Here is a 22190-nt window from a genome sequence, read left to right as displayed (position 1 = left end):
TTACCACAAAACTCAGATCAAGTTCAAATTTGGGTAGCGTCAATTTTACCGTTCTTCTGTTATGTCCCTTTATTTCTATATGCTATGCAAGCGGGGGCATCATCTGTGTCCACATTTGGACACTGTCCACATGTATTTCTGTATGTTTCACGCAGATTGTTATCTCAAAATCGCCTCTCCATGAACATGATAAAAGTCGATATCAGCTCCCTGTGTCATCGGATGCAAATTGTGAAGCTTCATCTTTAAAAACCAGATACATCTCCTCTGATTAACGTTTTATGTCATAGTTATTTCTCTCACCAATTATCTTGAATTGCATCTGAAAAAGTGAGTGATAACCATTTTGCATGCTTGATGTTAATTCTGTTCTGTATCTCATTTGGTTGTTTTGTTGTCTCGAATGATCGGGTTTTTAAATCTTGGTGTCTAACATAATCGTTGAAAGTTTTGGCGCGTGTATAATCTTGCAAAACATATGGCTGTCTGTCATTATCTCTTGTATGTTCAATTATCCTAATTTCTTCATCAATTTCATTACTTCTTGTTCACCATCACTGCTGATTTTGCTGGTTGATCTGTTGAAACTGGCGTCATTGAATGATGTCTTTCTTGGTATATTGGCTAGTCCTGAGTCTGAATAAGGGCAAACGGTGTGCTTATTTCTCCAGTGGAAAAAGACCAACTGCTTGGTAAGCCTTGTATTTTTTGCATGTGTTTGGTGTACCCCTGTTTTAAACGAATGTGCTCAGTGCACAGTAATATTTGCATATGTTATGTACACATTGTGTGAAAGGACCTTTGCGCAGTGAACTTATATTAGGATAAGGACATGTCATAGATGCACCTTGGAAGGAATACATGTTTTCGGAGAACTTTAGAATGGAGCATGTGTACCCAGTGCCCTATGAGATTGAATTTGTGTGATCAGTGCTCTTCGTGATGGAATACGAGTGTTCAATGCACAGTGGGATTGGTTACATGTAATCCGTCTAATCTGAAAAGAGGTACATGACCCAGTTGCACTACACAATGTAATATTTGTTTCCAGAGCATTCTCACCTTTATTGACATTCCAGTAACATATAGTTAAACGTTACATGATAAAGAAGTCAAGGTGTTGATTTGCAGAACCTTGTAAAGATGGTATATTTGGTAACCTACTATTTGGAACCATGCTTGCATACTCCTTACAAATAAAAAATATTGGTGATAGTAATTTTCTATTCCGTACAACATGATGACTTTGGGCGAAAGCTAAGTTTACATAGTTTTAAGTATTTCATTGTCCCAGGTTTTTTAATACATCTTATAAGAATATGTGGATACAGCATTTTAGTTTTTACTATTTATATAAACAATTTTGAGAAGAACATACTAAATTTCAGCAACGCTGAAACAAATCTGTGTCTTTATTGATTTTTTTTTATGTTTTGGCTAAAGATTTTTCAACAATATTCTAAGCTTCGGTAACATTTGAAGTTTTAATTCTTTATTTTTATTGCAGTATCATTATGTATGAATTGGGCTCTGATAATATACTTCAAGTTTCAATTAAGCTCTGTATTCAACTATTTTCAGTTAGTTTAATGGTTAAACTTAAATATACTCTATGTTTCAATTAACATGTACACATTTAGTATATTTATTTTTTTTTCAGAGTATTCTAGTAATTTTTGTTTTGTTTGTTTGGGTATTTTTTTTAACATCTGTCACCAATTGTAGCGCCGATCAGAATTGTAAAGAACTTTTGTTTAATGAAAATAGAAATAAAAGAAACTAATGCAATGTTTTATTAAAATATATTACTAATAATATTTCAATGTTGTTTTAAATAATGCATAATGCAGCGTGTGATTAAAAACCACCCGAATACAATCAAAAGCTTCTAAACTTTACGAATCAACTATTCTTGGAAATGTCAGATTTAGGTTTAGCACGCTCTTCTATAAACAAAAAACCTACACGATTACATAGTCCCTATAGTCAACATGTTAACAGATAATGAACACGTTCAGGACAAATTGACGACTCTGTTTAAAAAACATATATAATAAATATCTGAGAAGGTAATTAACTTATCATAACGCTTTAACACATCGTTGTCAAGTGAATTGTCTCCGCAAAACATCTAGGGCCGACATGATGACAATGGGACATGAATGACATATTCACGGAAAAAATGTCGCGGGAATTATGAAAATGGAATTGAATTTAATAATTGTTCATCATCAAAATAAGAGACTAACATTCATATTAATTTGTCAAAAACTTATGTATACAAAAGGCCAATTTAAGTCATATAAGTCCACTTTGACATACCATCATCACAACTACCGTTCTGCAATTTAATGTCCAGGTATAAACCTGTTCATTTATAAATGTGTTTTTGAGATCGTACCAAAACTAAACTGTTTCCATTATTATTGACCATTCGTCCAATTAGAATATAGAATGTTGCATTTTTTAAACGAGAATTATTCCTAAATCACCCTCGCTTTTGATGGGGTTCGTGTTGCTTAGTCTTTAGTTTTCTATGTTGTTGTTTGCATACTGTTGTTTGTCTTGGTCGTTTCTCGGTTTTTGTCATTGCATTGTCAGTTCGTTTTCGACTTATGAGATTGATTATCCATTTGATATCATTCGACTCACTTTTATCTAATTAATCGAGTTCGAGATCACTAACATCACCGAACGAGACTTGTCACAAATTATGTACCTAACATGTGCAGGATAAAGGGTGTCACTAATTGATCAGGATCTGTATACCTTCTGAATCATATGAGATTAATTTTTGGTATGGTCTGTTATGCTCGGTTCGTGATTTTCAGTGTTGAGTGGACTTGTTTGTATTTTCGTCGTCTTTCAGTTTTTTGCCTAGCTTTGTGACTTTCAAAAAATGTCCAAATGATATATTACGTCTATTATTTTAAATCTTTGTTACAGGACAAATGTCGGTAAAATGAAAGACAGACTTAATAACTGAATAACATGAATAAGTGATAAAAGTTTGAGATATAAACAAATGAACACGACATGTTCAATCAACATGACTGGTCTGATCATTCATTACTTTCAATGCGACTTCGTATCATCGAAAAATATATCACTTGACTAACATGGTTTAAATGACAACATTGAAGGTGTAAGTAAGCATTCTTTCTAGTCCTTTCTGTAGCTTGTTGAATGTGATGAATATTTGTTCATACAACAGTCATGGTCAGCTCTATTAGGTTATCTTTTTAACACGTACTGTAGCTAGATCTTTGTACATTGTCTCTGTCGGGACTAAAATTGAATTTGTTCTTAATATATTAAACCATAACTGAAAACTGAATCCGCTGGATGTGTAAACAGTCTAGGAAAATATAATTTGTTTATTATTTGCAATTGGCTATAAACCAGCTTTCAGTAACTAGAATTGCTCTTAGATCGAAACATCGTGTCTTTCGTCTTTTTTTTTTCTCTTTGTGAGTTATTGTTTCTGTTTTGTGCTGATCATCTGATGAATAAACAAGCCCTTTCTAACAGAGTTTTACAGTTTCAAAATATATGGAGTTTCGGTATAAATGCCAATGAGACAACTGTCCACAAGAAACCAAATGTGCTTATGTTGTGTTGGTTTTCTAAAGTAAATTGTTTATAGTATTTTGTAATGTCGGGAATTTGATAGTTTTCTATAGGGACTTTCTTTTGCTCAGTGTTTAAAGCCGTACGGTGACTGATAGCTGTTTACATTAATGTCGTTGGTCTATGGTCGAATGTTGGTAATCATATACCACATCTCCTTTTTTGGCCAAAAAGCATATAAATTATGGATATCTGTGATATTACGTCAATTAGATAGCTAATTAAAATCTAGAAACAAAATTCATCACGTGCACATATAAAAATAAGAAGATATGGTAGGATTGCCAATGATACAACTCTCCACCAGAGACCAAATGACGTAGAAATGAACAGCTACCGTACGGCCTTCAACAATGAGCCAAACCATACCGCAAAGTAAGCTATAAAAGCTGTAATAATACACGTAAATTCATAGAGTGGGCTGATATATGATATTCACTTTTAAAAGGGCATCCGATACAATTACAGGGGAGGTAAGGACGTCGCTAACGTAAAATATTATTTTTCGCGACGTCAAACTGTGACAAATTGTGGAAAAGATGCATTTTTCGACTGATTTCAATCATTACATTGAAAACGAGTACATGGACCCCTCTCTTTTAAAAAGGCATTTTTTTTTTTTTTTTATTATTTATAAAGATTATTGGTATCAATAATTAAGAAAATATTACCAATGAATTTTGTTTTAATTAAATAAACATACATCAACAAAAAGCCGGTTTTTTTTCGAAAATCATGAAAATAGTAGTGTATTTCTAAAGAATTGTTGCACAAATTCATAGCAACGTAAAGAAGATATTCAAAATATTTTTACAAAAATCCACTTGTGGTTAACTTTTGAAACAAAAAAGTTAGGTATGTCTGTCCGAAGGACAGAAACGTCCACTCAACCGAAATTATGAGTAAATGTCTAAAATTTCGACCCCATTTATCTCTAAAAGTAGCACATGAAGATATACTTTTTACAAAATATTTGAATTGACCAGGTGAAAAATAGCTTGTATGCAAATTTCGTAAAATCACCGTGGGATCAAAACTGTATCGTATGCCTTTGACAAGTTTTAACAAAAATACCAAGGTAAATTCAAAAAGAGGGTAGGTCCGTAACACCTGACCAAATCAAACGCTCGATTATATCAACCAACGGAACGAATGGAAAATAACTGTCATATTCCTGAATCGGAACAGTCAATTCATAACGTATATTTACCTTAAAAAGCCTAAGCTTTGTAAATTAGTGAAACATTTCTACCAAAAATAGCACATATTCTGCATCTGCTCTTTTACGAGAAAAACTTGTCCAATGCCTCAAACCATGATGAACTCGGATAAAGCGAATTGCCGTTTACCACAAAGTTATACATTTTTACTGACATCTAATGCACCATGCTTAAAACTTTTTTTTATATTTTAGGTGGCCTGATACTATTCTTATTTTTTTGTATTCTCAGTTTGACTGATACAATTTCTTCAGTGTCATTAAAAAGAAAATCGACAGCTAAAACAATTGCACAAGTACCTTTATACATAGAATCACCAGTAACAAGGCATTATAACAGCTTGATCGAAAAAAGGAAGGGGTCAATATGTCCTATCTTACAAGGTGGATTTGGAAATAGATTGTTTCAATTCTCTACTGCGTTTGCTGCAGCAAGATCTAAGAATATGGATCTTATCATACCCTCTGGTGCTGAAATCAGCAAAGTTTTTGAAATTAATGAGACATTCAATGGAGCAAGAGAAGTGTGTAAAGGGTTTCGGAAAGTTTTAGATAAAGCATCTCCAACTTTCCATAAAAACTTAATGAACTTTAGCTCAACTGATAATATTCAACTTGGATATGGTCTTCAGTCGTGGAAATATTTTTATATGTATGATAAACAGCTTAGGAAGCAATTAACATTTAGAAAACATATACAAAATGAGGCAAAACAGACGATCGATAAAATACTACAACGACGTAACATTACGTCACGCAAGAGTGTTAATTTGGTTGGCGTCCATATAAGGCGAGGCGATAAGGTTGGCAATCATGATGGGTTTAACATCGCTACACCAGAGTATTTAAGCAGATCTGTTATCTATTACACTAACAAATATGAAGCTGTTATATTTTTAGTTATATCAGATGGGATGTCATGGTCTAAAGAAAATATGCCATCTCATGCCCCAGTAGAATATATATCATTAGGTAAAAGAGAACTCGATATGGCAACTGTAGTTGCCTGTGACCACACAATCATGACAATAGGAACGTTTGGCTGGTGGATCGGATTCTTAACTGGTGGAGATGTGGTATACGTGAAGGATGCAGCAGCAAAAGGTTCACGATTTGAAAGAATACTTAATTTTGAAGATCATTACTATCCTCACTGGGTAGGACTTTAGTTAATCTGCATTTTTGACCAATCACGTTTTAACCATCTTTTTGCAAAATCGTTGTAATGAAGTCTTAATACAACCATCGAAGTGCACAAATTGTAATCACATTGGAAAATTTTATTTATAAAAGATAAGTCTAAACTAAGCGCCTTTCATTATCAAGACTGCTAAGAACCTGGTCCGTGTTTATCTGCGTCCATTCGTTTTTCCTTTTGAGATATCAAAAACGAAAAAGAAAAAACAAAAGTCTCTTTATTTTTAATTTGATATCTTTAAAACCAAATATTTCGTTTTTAATATCTTAAAACAAAAAAACGAAAAACTGTTGTCGCCTTCTATACTCTGCTTTCTCATTCCTTACTCTTCTCCGTAGACTAACTGATGATAGGTACAATCAAAATGACACCAGATTAGGTTTTGCTTGTGACATTATGGAAATACTCACAAAATATGATTTATCGAAGTATTTAGATCGATTTCTCAATGATGGACAATTTCCAAGTTCTCCAACATGGAAGTCGAGTCGAGTCGTCTATTTATCAGGTTGAAGTAGTAAAGTGGCGTCCACGTATGGCATTGGATTCCGATTTTGTTGTTTGCAAAGACATCCACTCGTTTTATATACCACATGCGGCGTGGAAGGTAGCACTTCGTCGCCCACTGATTTGACGGTGTCCTATAGCTATTTTTCCCGGGAGGGGGAGGGGCAGTAACTGGATCGATCCAGTGTTGGCCTATTTTCCCCTTTGGAACACGAGTAGCTCATTTCCCGCCTTGTATTAACGTCGGCGGCGTCAGTTGGATAATAGTTATCCATTTAAAAATGATAGTATCCGTCTTTTAGTTAGTTTAGCATTATCACACCATCATCGTATCATTATACATTCAATATCAGATTATTTATTTATATTTATACAAGTTTAATCGTTTATATAAAAAATATACAGTGATACATTCTTTGGTCGGGTTGTTGTCTCTTTGACACATTCCCCATTTCCATTCTCAATTTTATTGTTAATTTCCATTGTTTAATGCAATGTAGGCGTACATATAATAATAATTTTTCAGCTGATTTAGTAGTTTTAGGTAAATAAATTGAAGAAAAACTACGGTTTCTTATTAGTGCATTCTGAATAAAATTCGGATCTATCATAACTTTCATTTATAAAACAAAACGATTTGTTACATTTACTGCACAAAATGGGTTCTCAACTAAAATTTTAAATTTTAAATTCTCATATGCTGTTATAGAAATTATTGATATCTTTAGAATTTTTATGATCATTTTGTGGTACTTTCTAAGAAATTTCACCATGTTCCGGGAAAAAGTTAAGCTATTATCTTATTTTCTAATAAATTAATTTTTATAGTATCAACATTTGCTAATCTTACTTCAAGTATACGGATTCATTTCATTTCTATGGGTAACAGATTCTGCTGAACAAATGTTATTGGTTCTAAATAATATGGGATGCCTATATACTTATTTCATTACCTTTTGTAGTTGAGCGGTTGTTTTATACAATTGACAACTATTATTTTTGTATACAGAATATTTTAAAAATGCGTTGGCGGATAATACAAAAAAAAAATATGAAAATAGCATCTTCATCTTTGCAGGATGCTGATATGGCTTTATAAAGTTCCATATTGAACACACCAGCATCTTTGCATTATATGTTTTTCGTAACACCATAGCCTGCTGTACGTACTGGATGTTGTCAATATCACTGGACTTGCTGTATTCACCTTCCCATGTGTCGGCACATCATGTCATGATCAATTCTATTTTCATTTCATTCACAAAACTTACATTTTCTTTATTACGATCATTGTTAAGCCTGTGTCTTTTTACTGTATTTAATATCTATCAATCATTTAATAAAATCAGTTACATGAACTTGAACTTTCTAACTTTCTTTTATCATTTATCACTAATCTGAAATCAGCTGGAATCGCAAATGACCTGGTGTTGTTTGGATGTTTCGTCGCCTAAGTTCAACCTGTCCAGTAACTATAAAGTGTTACGATACATAATACACAACACATAAATAGTAACCGGGAAGGTACAGCCACTACTTAAAAAATGCTGAAACGAGAAATGAAAATCCAATATAGTTTTTAATACACATAAATATTCTGTCCAATATAAATGTTTGAAGAAATTGCTTAAAATGAGTTTCCATTTGCTAACGTCTTTCATCCACGACAATTTGGGCTCATATTTGTCTCTAAGGCAATTATACCACACCTCCTTAGTTTTACATTCACAGTAAAATTTATTCTGGCCACAAGCAACCAATGAGTCTATATACTTCATATAAAGTGTTCGTTGTAACATCACAATACTGTTAAAGTAGATATTCATGTAGTATAAAGTGTTCAAAATATATTGCTTTCCTCCCAATGTTGAAAAGGACTACTCATGGCTGCAAAAAAACTACTTACACCCTCCCCCCTTTTCCACCCCCAAGAAAACGCATGATTATTTAAAACCTCCATTAAAACTTCACTTTACCAAAGTTTTCCATACCAAGCCTGGTGCTTCTGCGTAGTCATCAAATAAAATTATTGAAAAACCATCTGAACCACTAATTAAATTGAATTATTATGGAACAACACACAGATCTATACACTATCAAAGGGAGAAAAGGGTGCAATTTCATCATTGTCATTTGTTTTGGAGAGAAAGATATCCTATTTGGAGATATTTAATGAAATTGCAATCCAATCCAATGGTGGATTCATTTTACACCTTTATTTATGTTTTATTTTGTTGCTTGACCCTAGTCCTATAACACAAACATCGTGTGGCGATATTTACATTTTCTTTAATTTTTCGTATTTTCTTTTTCATTCATTTTGCTATTTGCTATTTTTGGCTTTTATAATCAAGCTGCCACCGAGCTTCATAATTAAAATAAATGGGGAATGTGTCCATGGGACACAGATGATGCCCCCGCTTGCATATAACGTTATAAAGGGACATAACTCAAGAACTGTAAAATTACTTGATCTGAGTTTTGTGGTAATAAGCATTGTGTATAAGTTTCATAACATTTAGTTGAGGCAAACTTAAGTTAGAGAGCGGAAACGAAAAATTCAGCAATTTTTCCATTTGTAAAGGGCATAACTCTAGAACGGTAAAAGTGACGCCACCAAAATTCGAACTTGATCTGTGTTTTGTGGTAATTTGCATTGTGCATAAAAGTTAGAGAACGGAAACGAAAAATTCAGCAATTTTTCCATTTGTAAAGGGACATAACTCTAGAACAGTAAAAGTGACGCCATCAAAATTCAAACTTGAACTGTGTTTTGTGGTAATAAGCATTGTGTATAAGTTTCATAACATTTGGTTGAGGCAAACTAAAGTTAGAGAACGGAAACCAATTTTGGGACGTACGTACAGACGTACAGACGGACAAGGGTAAAACTTAATGTCCCCTCCGCTACGGTGGGGGCATAAAAAGCAAGAAATGAAAATATCAGCTTTACTTATGGAACGCCATGACTGCCTTATGTTGATGATCATCATCATATGCAGTGGTCACAGCATTATATGTAGTGGTCATAGCATTATATGCAGTGGTCAAAACATTATATGCAGTGGTCACAACATTATATGCAGTGGTCAAAACATTATATGCAGTCATGACAACATTATATGCAGTTGTCGGAACATTATATGTAGTGGTTACAACATTATATGCAGTGGTCATAACATTATATGCAGTCGTGGTAACATTATATACAGTTGTCGGAACATTATATGCAGTGGTCACAACATTATACGTGTTTTGTTGATGAAGGTGATGATCAGTGATAGTGATGATGATTGATGATAGTGATGGTGGTGGTTTTCGTTAATTTTTTATCGGAAATTGCCGAATCCAGTCATAATTGATAATGCCCCGCAGACAAAATGAAACAGTTATTGAAGTCATATAATTTAGGCAATTCGATTGAAAACTTTACCAGAGAAAAAATAACGCCTGCTATTGTCTGCATATTGGACAGACATAATTTTATAAATTTAAGGGTAGTTCATTCCGAGGAAATGATGAAACTAAGAGTTGAATGCATTAACTAGATCTGTTCGTCTTAAGAAATACGCATGACATAGTGTAGGTAAAATAATGATTAACAAGAGGCTGTCAGAGTGACAGCAAACCGGATTTTCCTGCAGAGGTCAAACACTGCACAGTTGAGCAAGTATGGACACAACATTTAAGCTTATAACAGCTCTGAATTTGGATTGTGATTGAATATTTGACACAGCATAGGTTTGTGACCCAAAATGAATGTAGTCAAAGAACTGAAAAATTTGAAATTAGGCATTTACCTATTATGGTTAAATATTCAAAATCTAGGTATATTGTAAGAATTAGCATATCAAAGAACCCCAAGAATTAAATTTTTTATGAAATACTCATTTCTGTTTAAAGGGAAATGACTCAAAATTCATATAATAACTCAAATTCATATAATCAATAATCATAATAAACAACCAGTGATGACTAAATACTCTAAAATTAGATATGATGCAGTCACTAAAACATTGTTAGGATCAGCATATCAAAGAACCCCAATTTTTGATGAAATTAAACAAAAGTTTAATTTAGGACCCTTTGGACCTCAATGTGATATTATCTAATTAATAATGAAAATCAATACAGGTTTAGATTCAGCATTTCAAAGAACCCTATATGATTTCAATTTATGTTGAAATCAAACACAGTTTAATTAAGGACCCCATTTGGACCAATTTGAAAACTGGGCCCAAAATCAGAAATCTAAATATATAGATATAAGAAGATGTGGTATGAGTGCCAATGAGACAACTCTCCATCCAAGTAAAAATTTATAAAAGTAAACCATTATAGGTCACAGTACGGTCTTCAACACGGAGCCTTGGCTCACACCGAACAGTAAGCTATAAAGGGCCCCAAAAAATTACTAGTGTAAAACCATTCAAACGGGAAAACCAACGGTCTAATCTATATAAAAAACGAGAAACGAGAAACACTTATGAACCACATCAACAAACGACATCTACTGAACATCAGATTTCTGACTTAGGACAGGTGCAAACAAATGCAGCGGGTTTAAACGTTTTAATGGTACCAAACCTTCATCCTTTTTCTGAAACAATAGTGTAACATCACAACATAGAAAGACACACTATAAAATGTTTATTAATAGACAATATAAGCTTAGTTTTTAAAGGAGTTTACTTCAACAAAAAAATATATAAAGCATTCAGAAAATTAGTTTTTACAGAATAACAAACAAACCTACCACAAAATTCCTCAAACAATTTACCAAAGAAAAGAAAAAATATTTATAGCATTCAGAAAATTAGTTTTTACATAATAACAAACAAGTCTACCACAAAATTCTTCAAACAATTTACCAAAGAAAGGAAAAAAAATCAAAGTTTTATTTTTCATTAATACAATGTCTTTTAAAAATCTATAAAACTTATCTGTAATTATCTTCAAAATGTCTAATAATGAACAGTAAATTTCTAACTTTATTTATACAGTCCTATATAGCTTATAATCATCAACACTTAGAAAACAGAAAATTTTCAAATAAATCTGTCAATCCAATTATAATTGTGTGAGACATTTGCCAGATGCTCTTATCTATCAACAGGTGAAAATTAGTCATGTTAGTGTAATCAAACTTTATATATATAATTAACTATTTCTGTTCAAAGAGAAATAAATCAATCACATTAAAAATACCTCTTTTGGATATTAAAAAGGGCAATAACTCAACAAGGAGAAAAGCTAAAATCGTGAAAATTGAACTTGACCTTCATTTAGTCACAGGTAACAACATATCTAAATTTGAAAAAAAAATTGTCCAAGCGTTTTCATGTTATTGAGGAGACACTGTTTGGCAGCCGCCCGTCCGCCCGCCCGCACGCCCGCCGTACATCCCCAAATCAATAACCGATATTTCATTCGAAAATCCGGTTAATAAAAATGAAATATGAAAGGACAGTTTGTATACTATATGGCTCGAGTTCATTTCCTACTGAAGAACTATTGCTAGGTGCCACTTTATAGTCGATATTCAGTTTAAATGGCATAAATACATTTTGAATAAAATAGTCAGCTGTCCATAAGACCTAAGTCCCATATATCGCCAGCTTATGTATGTCATGATAGAGCCATTATTTGGCTTTGATTTTCAGAATTATGCATTTTTACATGATTTAGTATCTAACAGATATGAAAAATGCAGTTTAAGGCCTTTCATTGTAGGTGTTTAATATAACTTTACATCAATTGTATCCAACTTTTGCAAGCTTTTTAGCACGTAAAGCAGTTTGTCTACTAAATACGAGCAGCAGTCTAAACCAAAGAGATATATTATCATATATGAAATCATCGATCATATTTTACAACTTCAAATAAACATCTTTTTTTGTTATAGTTGATGCTCTTATCAAAATATAAACTTTTATTAGGAAAATATACCCTTTTTCAGACTCAGTTTAACATTTTTATTTATAGTTATCTTCTCTTTATCATCCCTTCGGAAAACGGAGTTTGGGAGTGGATATTGCGTTAACTACGTTTGTTTGTCCGTCTGTCACGGTTGATATAAAAATAAGGAGATGTGATATGATTGCCAATGAGACAACTATCCACGAGTTCAAATGAAGTGGATGTAAGCAATTATATGCAACCGTACGGCCTTCAACAATGAGAAAACCCATACTGTATAGTAGGCTATAAAAATATGACATGAAAAATATGAAACAATTCAATTGAGAAAACTTACGGCCTAAGTTTTGCGTTTTAAGGTCAAGATCGGAAGTGAAAGAGGAATGATTTACTATTAGTGCGCACATCTTGAATAGTAACGAATGTCCATGAAAAAATTGGGTCACCTCTACCTAATTTAATTCTGGCTAAGTTTTGCATTAAAATACAAAAGCTCATCAACTACAAGTCATAGAGGAATGATATCTTTTAGATCGCACTTCTTGAAAAAAAGTTGGTCGCCTCGACCTTTATTTTACGCATGAATGATTCTGATTAAAATTTGTGTTAAGGTCCAGATTAAATCAACTACAAGTAAAAGAGGAATAATATTTGTTACTGCGCACTTCTTTGATATTAATGAAGGTCCGCACAAAAATTTTGACACCTCAACACACAGGCCCTAGGCTAGCGTTTTAAAATTATATATATACTCTACAAAAAAAAAATAAAAAAAAAACTCGCTACTTCTTATTATGTCTCTTAATGGAGAGCTATTGTTTTACTGTGAATTCTTCTCGTTGTTGTTATTGGCGTTCTAATTTTTCTCACATACAAGCTTTTCTTGTTGCTATAGTCTAGGGATTTCAGTTATTTTTGCTAACAAAATGTTTTCCTTATCCTGTCTTAGGATCCTTGTCTGAAGTTGTAACATGAAAATTTCATATCTGAATATGTTTCGTTATCTTGAAACTTTACTTTTGATGGTAGATCTTGATTGTTTCTGTGGGGCTTCTTTCACCTGCATATGTTCCACTCACGAGGTAAAAATCGGAATTGGATTTTTATATATTGCATAGTCCAAATTATATACTTAAAAAAGATTTGCATTCATAAAATAGTTATTTTGCACTAAAAATTGCTGTTCCATGCCTTTTTAAAACAATATTGCAAATCTTGTATGTTTTATTAAAATTCTATTTCGAATGACATCGCTGACCAACATGTGATGTTAATCATTGAAATAAGATAAATTAATTTGTTTCCAAAATGCGAGAACATAGTTTACTTCTGACAGATATTTGGTTCTCCTTGAAAAATACTGGGTCATAATATATCTAAATTGCAGTCCCGAGTAATCTGAAGATGTTTATTTGGGGTTAAATTATAAACATATTGAGTTGTGATATTAATCATTGAAATAAGATAAAATGACATTAAAAATGCCCCCGACGTGGAATAAATTCTTGGTAAATTGGTCCTACTTTTTAATTTCCTTATTTCAATTCAGAGTTTTATATATTGTATAGATAGCTGTCTATTGTTACCGACTGTATGACTCTAGTGTTGTCCGGTTGTCTTTGTCGTTAGGTTGCTGCCTCATTAACGCGTATCCATATCTCCTTTATTCATATGAATATGATATGAATGAGACATCGTACGTAGATTGAGTGGATCGACGTGTTTTAGTTCATTCTTTGCGACGGGATGCTTTATACTTTGTTGTTCCTTTACATAAACCCTTGTGATATGTATAGGATATTAAAAAATAAATGGGGAATGTGTCCATGGGACACAGATGATGCCCCCGCTTGCATATCATATAAAGTTATAAAGGGACATAGCTGAAGAACAGTAAAAGTGATGCTACCCAAATTTGTACTTGATCTGACTTTTGTGGTTATAAGTATTGTGTATAAGTTTCATAAAATTTGGTTGAGGCAACCTTGTTAGAGAACGGAAAGAAAAAACTCAGCAATTATTCCATTTGTTTAGGGGCATAACTCTAGAACAATAAAAAGGACACCACCAAAATTCAAACTTGATCTGTATATATTTTGTGGTAATAAGCATTGTGTATAAGTTTCATAGCATTTGGTTGAGGCAAACTAACTTAAAAGTTAGAGAACGAAAACAAAAAATTCAGCATTTTTTTCCATTTGTAAAGGGGCATAGCTCTAGAACGGTTAAAGTGACGCCACCAAAATTCATATTGATCTGTGTTTTGTGGTAATAAGCATTGTGTATAAGTTTGATAGCATTTGGTTGAGGCAAACTAAAGTTGGAGAACGGAAACAAAAAATTCAACAATTTTTCCATTTGTAAAGGGGCATAGCTCTAGAACGGTTAAAGTGACGTCACCAAAATACATATTGATCTGTGTTTTGTGGTTATAAGCATTGTGTATAAGTTTCATAGCATTTGGTTGAGGCAAACCAAAGTTGGAGAACGGAAACAAAAAATTCAACAATTTTTCCATTTGTAAAGGGGCATAACTCTAGAACGGTTAAAGTGACGCCACCAAAATTCATATTGATCTGTGTTTTGTGGTTATAAGCATTGTGTATAAGTTTCATAACATTTGGTTGAGGCAAACTAAAGTTGGAGAACGGAAACAAAAAATTCAACAATTTTTCCATTTGTAAAGGGGCATAACTCTAGAACGGTTAAAGTGACGCCACCAAAATTCATATTGATCTGTGTTTTGTGGTTATAAGCATTGTGTATAAGTTTCATAGCATTTGGTTGAGGCAAACTAAAGTTAGAGAACGGAAACCAACTTTGGGACGTACGTGCGGACGTACGTACGTACGGACGTACAGTCGGACAAGGGTAAAACTTAATGTCCCCTCCGCTACGGCGGGGGCATAAAAATATTTGTATATTTGGACAGCATTATACGAAAACAAAACAGTCACTTCAGAGAAAATAAAAAAAAAGATCAAAGAGGATACAAATGATCAAATCATATAAGACATCGAAAAGAGGAGACTCCCAGTAATAGTTTTGGTGTACAGTCATGGCACCACATGATTTGAGGAACGGACCTCGATCATAGGTTCCCGGTGGACGTCGATCTGAGTCTTACATATATATGAAATATGGCACTAAATATTGACTAAAGACTTTAAGTGGCATATAGCTTTTGGTTGTTCAATATGAAATGAACTCGAGACATACAGTATACAAATGCCATTCAATGTTTCATTATTATCATTCATTATTGTTAAATTACACTATGCCGTGCATATTTCTAAAGATAAATAGAATTATAATTAATGCATTCAATTTTTAGTTTCATCATTTCCTTGGAATGAACTACCCCTAAATGGATAAAATAATGTCTGTCCAATTTGCAGACAATAGCAGGTGTTATATTTTCTCTGATAAAGATTTCAATCGAATTGCCTTAATTACATGACTTCAATAACTGTTTCGTTTTGTTTGCGGGGCATTATCAACAAGAAATGATTGTAACAGGATGCTGTTACGAAGTCTCCCAAACGAAGCTCCCATAATTCGTAATTCCCAGTGTCGTCTGACATTGGGCAAAGTCTAGTGAAAATTATTTTGGTAAAGTTATATGCATTAGTGATGCCTGGGGACTAACCCTGTATATCATTCAAATCATCTTGGCATGACAAACCAGAATATATATGGTTTAGGGGTGGGGATCTTGACCACTTACAAGATATAAGAACTCTCTTAAATGGTAGGGGGTGGGGTGACCCCTGGGGACTAACCCTGTATTTCATTTGATTTGCTTTATAATGACAAACCAGAATATATATGGTTTAGGGGTGGGGATCTCGACCATTTACAAGATATTAGAACTTTCTCAAATGGCAGGGGGTCGGGATGACCCCTGGGGACTAACCCTGTATTTCATTTAATGTGCTTTATCATTTAGAACATTTTCAATTAAAAAGATTGTGTCTATCACAAACGGTTTTCAATTTATAATCATTTGAAAATTTTAAAAAATAAAATCCCATAGGGTTCTATAGTAAAACCCTCCTTTCTGTTCGCCCCTCAAAGACCCCTTTATAAACAAACAAAACCCTGATTGCACCACTAGACATGTTAGTCTAACATATTGTGAAACCCTAAGTTAATCTGACAATCGGTTTTGGAGAACGGGTGCGGACAATTTCAAATTTAAAAGTGGCGGAAGAGGAAGAGGAAGAATAATAATAATAATAATAACTGAGCAAAAACAATAAGTCTCCCAAACTTCGTTTGGGAGACTTAATTATGACTGGATTCTGCAATTTCCGATAAAAAATTAATACGAAGTTTACCGAATTTGAACCACCACCATCACTATCATCAATCATCATCATCATCACTATCACTGATCATCACCTTCACCAACAAAACACGTATAATGTTGTGATCACTGCATATAATGTTGTGACCACTGCATATAATGTTCCAACAACTGCATATAATGTTACCACGACTTCATATAATGTTGTAAGCACTACATATAATGTTCCGACAACTGCATATAATGTTGTCACGACTGCATATAATGTTTTGATCACTGCATATAATGTTGTGACCACTGCATATAATGTTTTGACCACTGCATATAATGCTTTCAAGACAGCATATAATGCTGTGACCACTGCATATAATGATGATCATCAACATAAGGCAGTCATTGCGTTCCATATTAAAGGGGCATGAGCTATGAGATATCACAAAAAATTAAAATATGACTTTTTTTTGTTCAATCTTTAATGAAAGTTAAATAGTGAAATGATAATTCGCTTTTAGCAGCCAGTTTGGTTCAATTTTGTCAAAATAAGCTAAGAAACATCGCTGATTAATTATTCACTTGCAAGTGAATAATTCGACCTCATTGAATCCGTATTTATGTGACCTTCAATTTAACCCCGTAGCTAGAGATGGATTCGGCATAAACTAGGCGTGTTCAGCTATTAAAAGAAAAAGAATGTCAACATTGAAAGTGAAACAAAAGTAAACCATTTGGTTGACTGATTCGATCCACAAAAACTCATTCTTATACAGGAAAAAACGATGATTAACATATTTTTTTAACCTACGATATGAAATCAAAGAGACCAAGAAAAATCCAATTGCACGTGTTCGCTATCTATTTATAACTATATCTATGTTTATATCGGGTTATATGACCGTCGGCAGTCTTGGAGGTCACATTGATGGTTAATTAGAGGCGTCTAGACTAAAATACCACATCTTATTACTATTATATATACTGTAGCTCTGGTTCCTAAATAACTGATTTGGGTCCTTTTCAGCGTTTGTATTAGCTGTGGAATCATAACAAATTTTCGACCCTCAGATTTAATGAAATGAACTATTAAATCAACCGACTTGCTAGATGAGCAAAGCGTTATCAGACTTTTAGGTAAGCCTTTATAGTAACAGGTTAAAATGAATGTTATGTCCGATAAATCCCCCCCTCAAAGAATTTCAAATAGTTGTGCAATTAAAATGCGAACAACACATTCAACTTTCTGGTAAACTGGATAGCCCTTATCGCTATTTGGCCGTCATTACTGGACATCACAAAGGTTCACGTAAAATTTTGACTACACAATAGAAAATGTCTGACACCACAAAGGAAAACCAGTTACCATGGTTTCGAACCAAAGAACCCGGAAAAAACCAAGGTTCAGAACCAAAAGACCCGGATGTAACCAAGGTTTTGAACCAGAGTGCCCGGATAGAACCTAATTGCATTCGGAAAACTCATGACTTGTTATACCTTCAACGTATTTTCCAAATCATTTATTTATTTAGTATATTTATATATATAAAGAAGAAGATGTGGTATGATTGCCAACGAGACAACTCTTCACAAGAGACCAAATGACACAGAAATTAACAACTATAGGTCACCGTACGGCCTTCAACAATGAGCAAAACCCATACCGCATAGTCAGCTATATAAGGCCCCGAAATGACAAATATAAAACAAGTCAAACGAGAAAACTAACGGCATAATTTATGTACAAAAAAATGAACGAAAAACAAATATGTAACACATCAACAAACGACAACCACTGAATTACAGGCTCCTGACTTGGGACAGGCACATGCAAACAGAATGTGGCGGGCTTAAACGTGTAAGCGGGATCCCAACCCTCCCCCTAACCTGGGACAGTGGTGTTACGGTACAACATAAGAACGAACTATAATAAACTGTTAACACAGAGATACGTCTCGCCAATTTGTTATTTTGATAATGCAAATGTTGAAATTAAAATAGCAATACTTTAACATGTAAGTTATGCAAATATTCAAAGTCAATGAACCATGACTGAAGGTACAAGGCTAAACAATCTCCATGGAAATGAGATGTACCGATGCTAATACAACTGCAAACCAAATACCATTGACTTTTCATAAGTCGTTCCCTTTAAACAAACCTAAACACAAACATTAACTTGTAAACTATGTAAAAGTTTTAAGGTTAATGAACCATAATTTGGGGGTGGGGTTATATAATCTCCATGGAAATGAAACTTGCAAATGCATCGAATATCATTGACTTAACATTGGTAGTTCATCTTAAACTGACCTAATCACAAACTTATACATGTAAACTAAGCAAAAGTTTCAAAGTCAATAGACCATGACTGAGGGGTAAGGCATACCTGCCAACCCTCCCGTTTTGAGCGGGAGACTCCCGCTCAAACGGCGAAATTCCGGAAATCTCCCACTTGCCGGTCCGCTCCCGCGCAGGAGTATAAAATCTCCCTTTTTCGGATATTTTAACCCGGAATGACCCGCGTTCGTAATTCTCAGGCTTTTTTATTACTGTCAATAGAAATAAATAAACAATCGGCGATCTTTTGAAAACTTTGGTCAGTAGTTTTTATGTTCTATTTATAAGTAATCGAAATTCATTTTTGCTATGTGAACTCCAACAAGATAGAGGTCTTTATCAATCGGCAGTGTAAAAAAGAAGAAATAAATAACTGCAAATCGAAATGTCAAGCAGACCGAATGAAAGATTTTAAATTTTTACAACCAAGTTCACTGACACTTGGCAATGAATCTTCATTTTGCACATCATGTTCAATCAACCTTTCGGTTTCTTCTGGTGGTCTGTACGACGTTTGAAAGCATGCTTAGTGTGGGTCTCACAACAAAATCAAAATATGGAATGTTATGAGTTATGAGACTCAGAGGTATTGAAAAAGGCAAAAAAAAACCACACCTTGTATAGATTATAACCATGAATTGAAGAAATAAAGTATATCTATTAACTCTTATTGGTGTTTTGTAGATGAATAAATAAACAGGTCATATATTTAACTTGACAATATTGTTCGCGCAAAATCTCCCCCTCAGATGTCATAGCTGAGGGGGAGATCTCACTCTTTGAAGGTTTCAGAGGTTGGCAGGTATGGTAAGGACCAAATATTCTCCATAGAAATGAGATGTGCTAATGCTTATACAACTGCATACCAATTATCATTGACCTACCACTAACGGTTCCCCTTAAACTGACCTAATCACAAACTAATACATGAAAAATAAGCAAAAGTTTCAAAGTCAATAGACCATGAATGAGGAAGCGGGGCCAAATAATCACCATGGAAATGAGATATGCCAATGCTTATACAACTGCATACTAAATATCATTGACCTACCACTAGTGGTTCCCCATAAACTTGACCTAATCACAAACTAATACATGTAAACGAAGCAAAGTTTCAAAGTCAATAGACCTTGACTGAGGGGGCAGGGCCAAATAATCTCCATGGTAATGAGTTGTGCCAATGCTAATACAACTGCATACCAAATATCATTGACCTACCACTAGTGGTTCACCATGAACTAGACCTAATCACAAACTAATACATTGTTGACGCCGCCGTCGCCGCCGACGCCGACGCCGGAAACAGCATACCTATGTCTCGCTTTTTGACTCCGTCAAGGCGAGACAAAAATCAGTTGAAAAAGGCTTAACTCATCAGATGGATTCAAATAGAAATACATCTAACAAAAACACAGAGTGGACGTGGCCGGGTACTTGTACATCCCAACAACAAAAAGACACTAAGTACAGATCTGAGAGTACTCGCAGTTACTGACAGCTAGATCAAAGCCAATAACAACTAATAAAAAAAATCATGCATCTAAGACTAAATTAGCAATCATTACACATCCAACATCCAATGGATTTAGTGTAAAGACGTCATAAACAGTCAGAGAAAAACATGACCTTGTGCAATGCCAAGATACAGGTACCGACAGATTGTAGATCCATGAATGTGCATATGTATATAACAATAATATTTAGTTTGCTTTTAATTTTCTGATAACAAAATCAATATCAATACCAATAAAAACAATATTCAAAGATCTAATTACAGTGTTGAATTGGTAACCTTTTAGAATAAGTTTATTTAAAGGATCGATAAGTTTACCAGGATCGTTTCTAAATTTCCGGGCAAGGTAAACAACATCTCCGTAAAAATAAGGATGTGCTATCCCGTTTGAAATAAGTTTTCTGCAGGTACAACCAAACTTCAAAACCAAATCTTTATATCTATGGAAGAATTTAGTAAAGGTTTTAAGTAATTTGTGGTAACGAAATCCCTGACTTAATAATCTACCAGTAATACATAGATTACGTTCATCAAAATCGCAAAACGTCACAACAGACACGGGCATAGCGAACGAGTTGTGATATATAAACACCGTAAGATGATGCCAAAGGAACATCACCATCCAAAAAAGGAAAATTAATAATAGGGAACGAAAAATCGTCCCTTTTGTCGTAAATTTTAGTGTGGAGTTTCCCGTGTAAAACTGAAATATCTAAATCTAGGAAAGGACAGTTATTATGACGGGTCTTTACTGAGTTTGGTCATAAACTGTGATTCATAACAGTACAAAAACAAGTCTGCTATTAATGGGGCGCTATAAGTGCCCATCGGAATACCTACAACCTGACGATAAACTTTGTTGCCGAAACGTACATAAATATTATCAAGGAGAAAATTAACAGCTTCAATCATCTCATCACACCTCCAGTAAGTATATCAAGCATTTTTACCTTTCTCATTCGAGAAGAATGCTATAAATGAGTTGCAGCAAATATATTTGCATTCAGATTTACCAAACGACCGTTTAATTAAATAGGAAAACTTTTCTTTGATAAGATTGTGTGGAAGTGTAGTGTAAAGAGTTGAAAAGTCAAAACTGTCAACAGAATCAAAAGGACTATCAAAAGCACGTAATTTATCTAAAACATCCAAAGAATTGTTTACACTCCAAAAATAGTTAATTCCACTATTTTTTCATATATTTTATTACAACAGTTAATGATAAGTTCTTTGATAGTAGTTAAGGTACTAGTTAAAAGCACTGAAAGATTAGTTGTAGAACACTTACTAGAGGCCGAGATGAAACGATATTTTACTGTTTTTTTGTGTAGTTTAGGTAACCAATACATAGTAGGGACCTTAAAATATAATATATAAACCAGGGAACCCTTGGTGTGTGTTATGTGACTTTCTGTAGCAGGTCATTAGGCTCGATGGTCAAAAGTAAAACAACAGAAATATCGAACTGCAAGAAAAATTCAAAACGGAAAGTCTTAACAAGATAGTGTTAACTTAGCTTAACCCTTAACAAATGGCAAAATCAAAAGTTCATAGATATAGGAAG

The 22190-nt window shown here is 33.8% G+C and overlaps 1 protein-coding gene across 1 annotated transcript in view; it reads left to right on the top strand.

Annotated features, from left to right (window-relative positions):
• The window catches only part of LOC127737449 (galactoside alpha-(1,2)-fucosyltransferase 1-like), a 41025-nt gene extending 32929 nt beyond the window's left edge, over positions 1-8096 (top strand). The window contains exon 3 of the mRNA XM_052248153.1: positions 5045-8096. Coding sequence (XP_052104113.1) covers positions 5045-6018 — 974 coding nt within the window. The 3' untranslated portion in view covers positions 6019-8096. The remainder of the gene's footprint in view (positions 1-5044) is intronic.
• The last annotated feature ends 14094 nt before the right edge of the window (positions 8097-22190 follow it).

Source organism: Mytilus californianus, unplaced genomic scaffold, assembly GCF_021869535.1.
Source record: "Mytilus californianus isolate M0D057914Y unplaced genomic scaffold, xbMytCali1.0.p SCAF_4, whole genome shotgun sequence".
NCBI lineage: Eukaryota > Metazoa > Mollusca > Bivalvia > Mytilida > Mytilidae > Mytilus > Mytilus californianus.
Note: the sequence above shows the minus strand (reverse complement) of the source record. Positions and strands in the feature narration are given on the sequence as shown.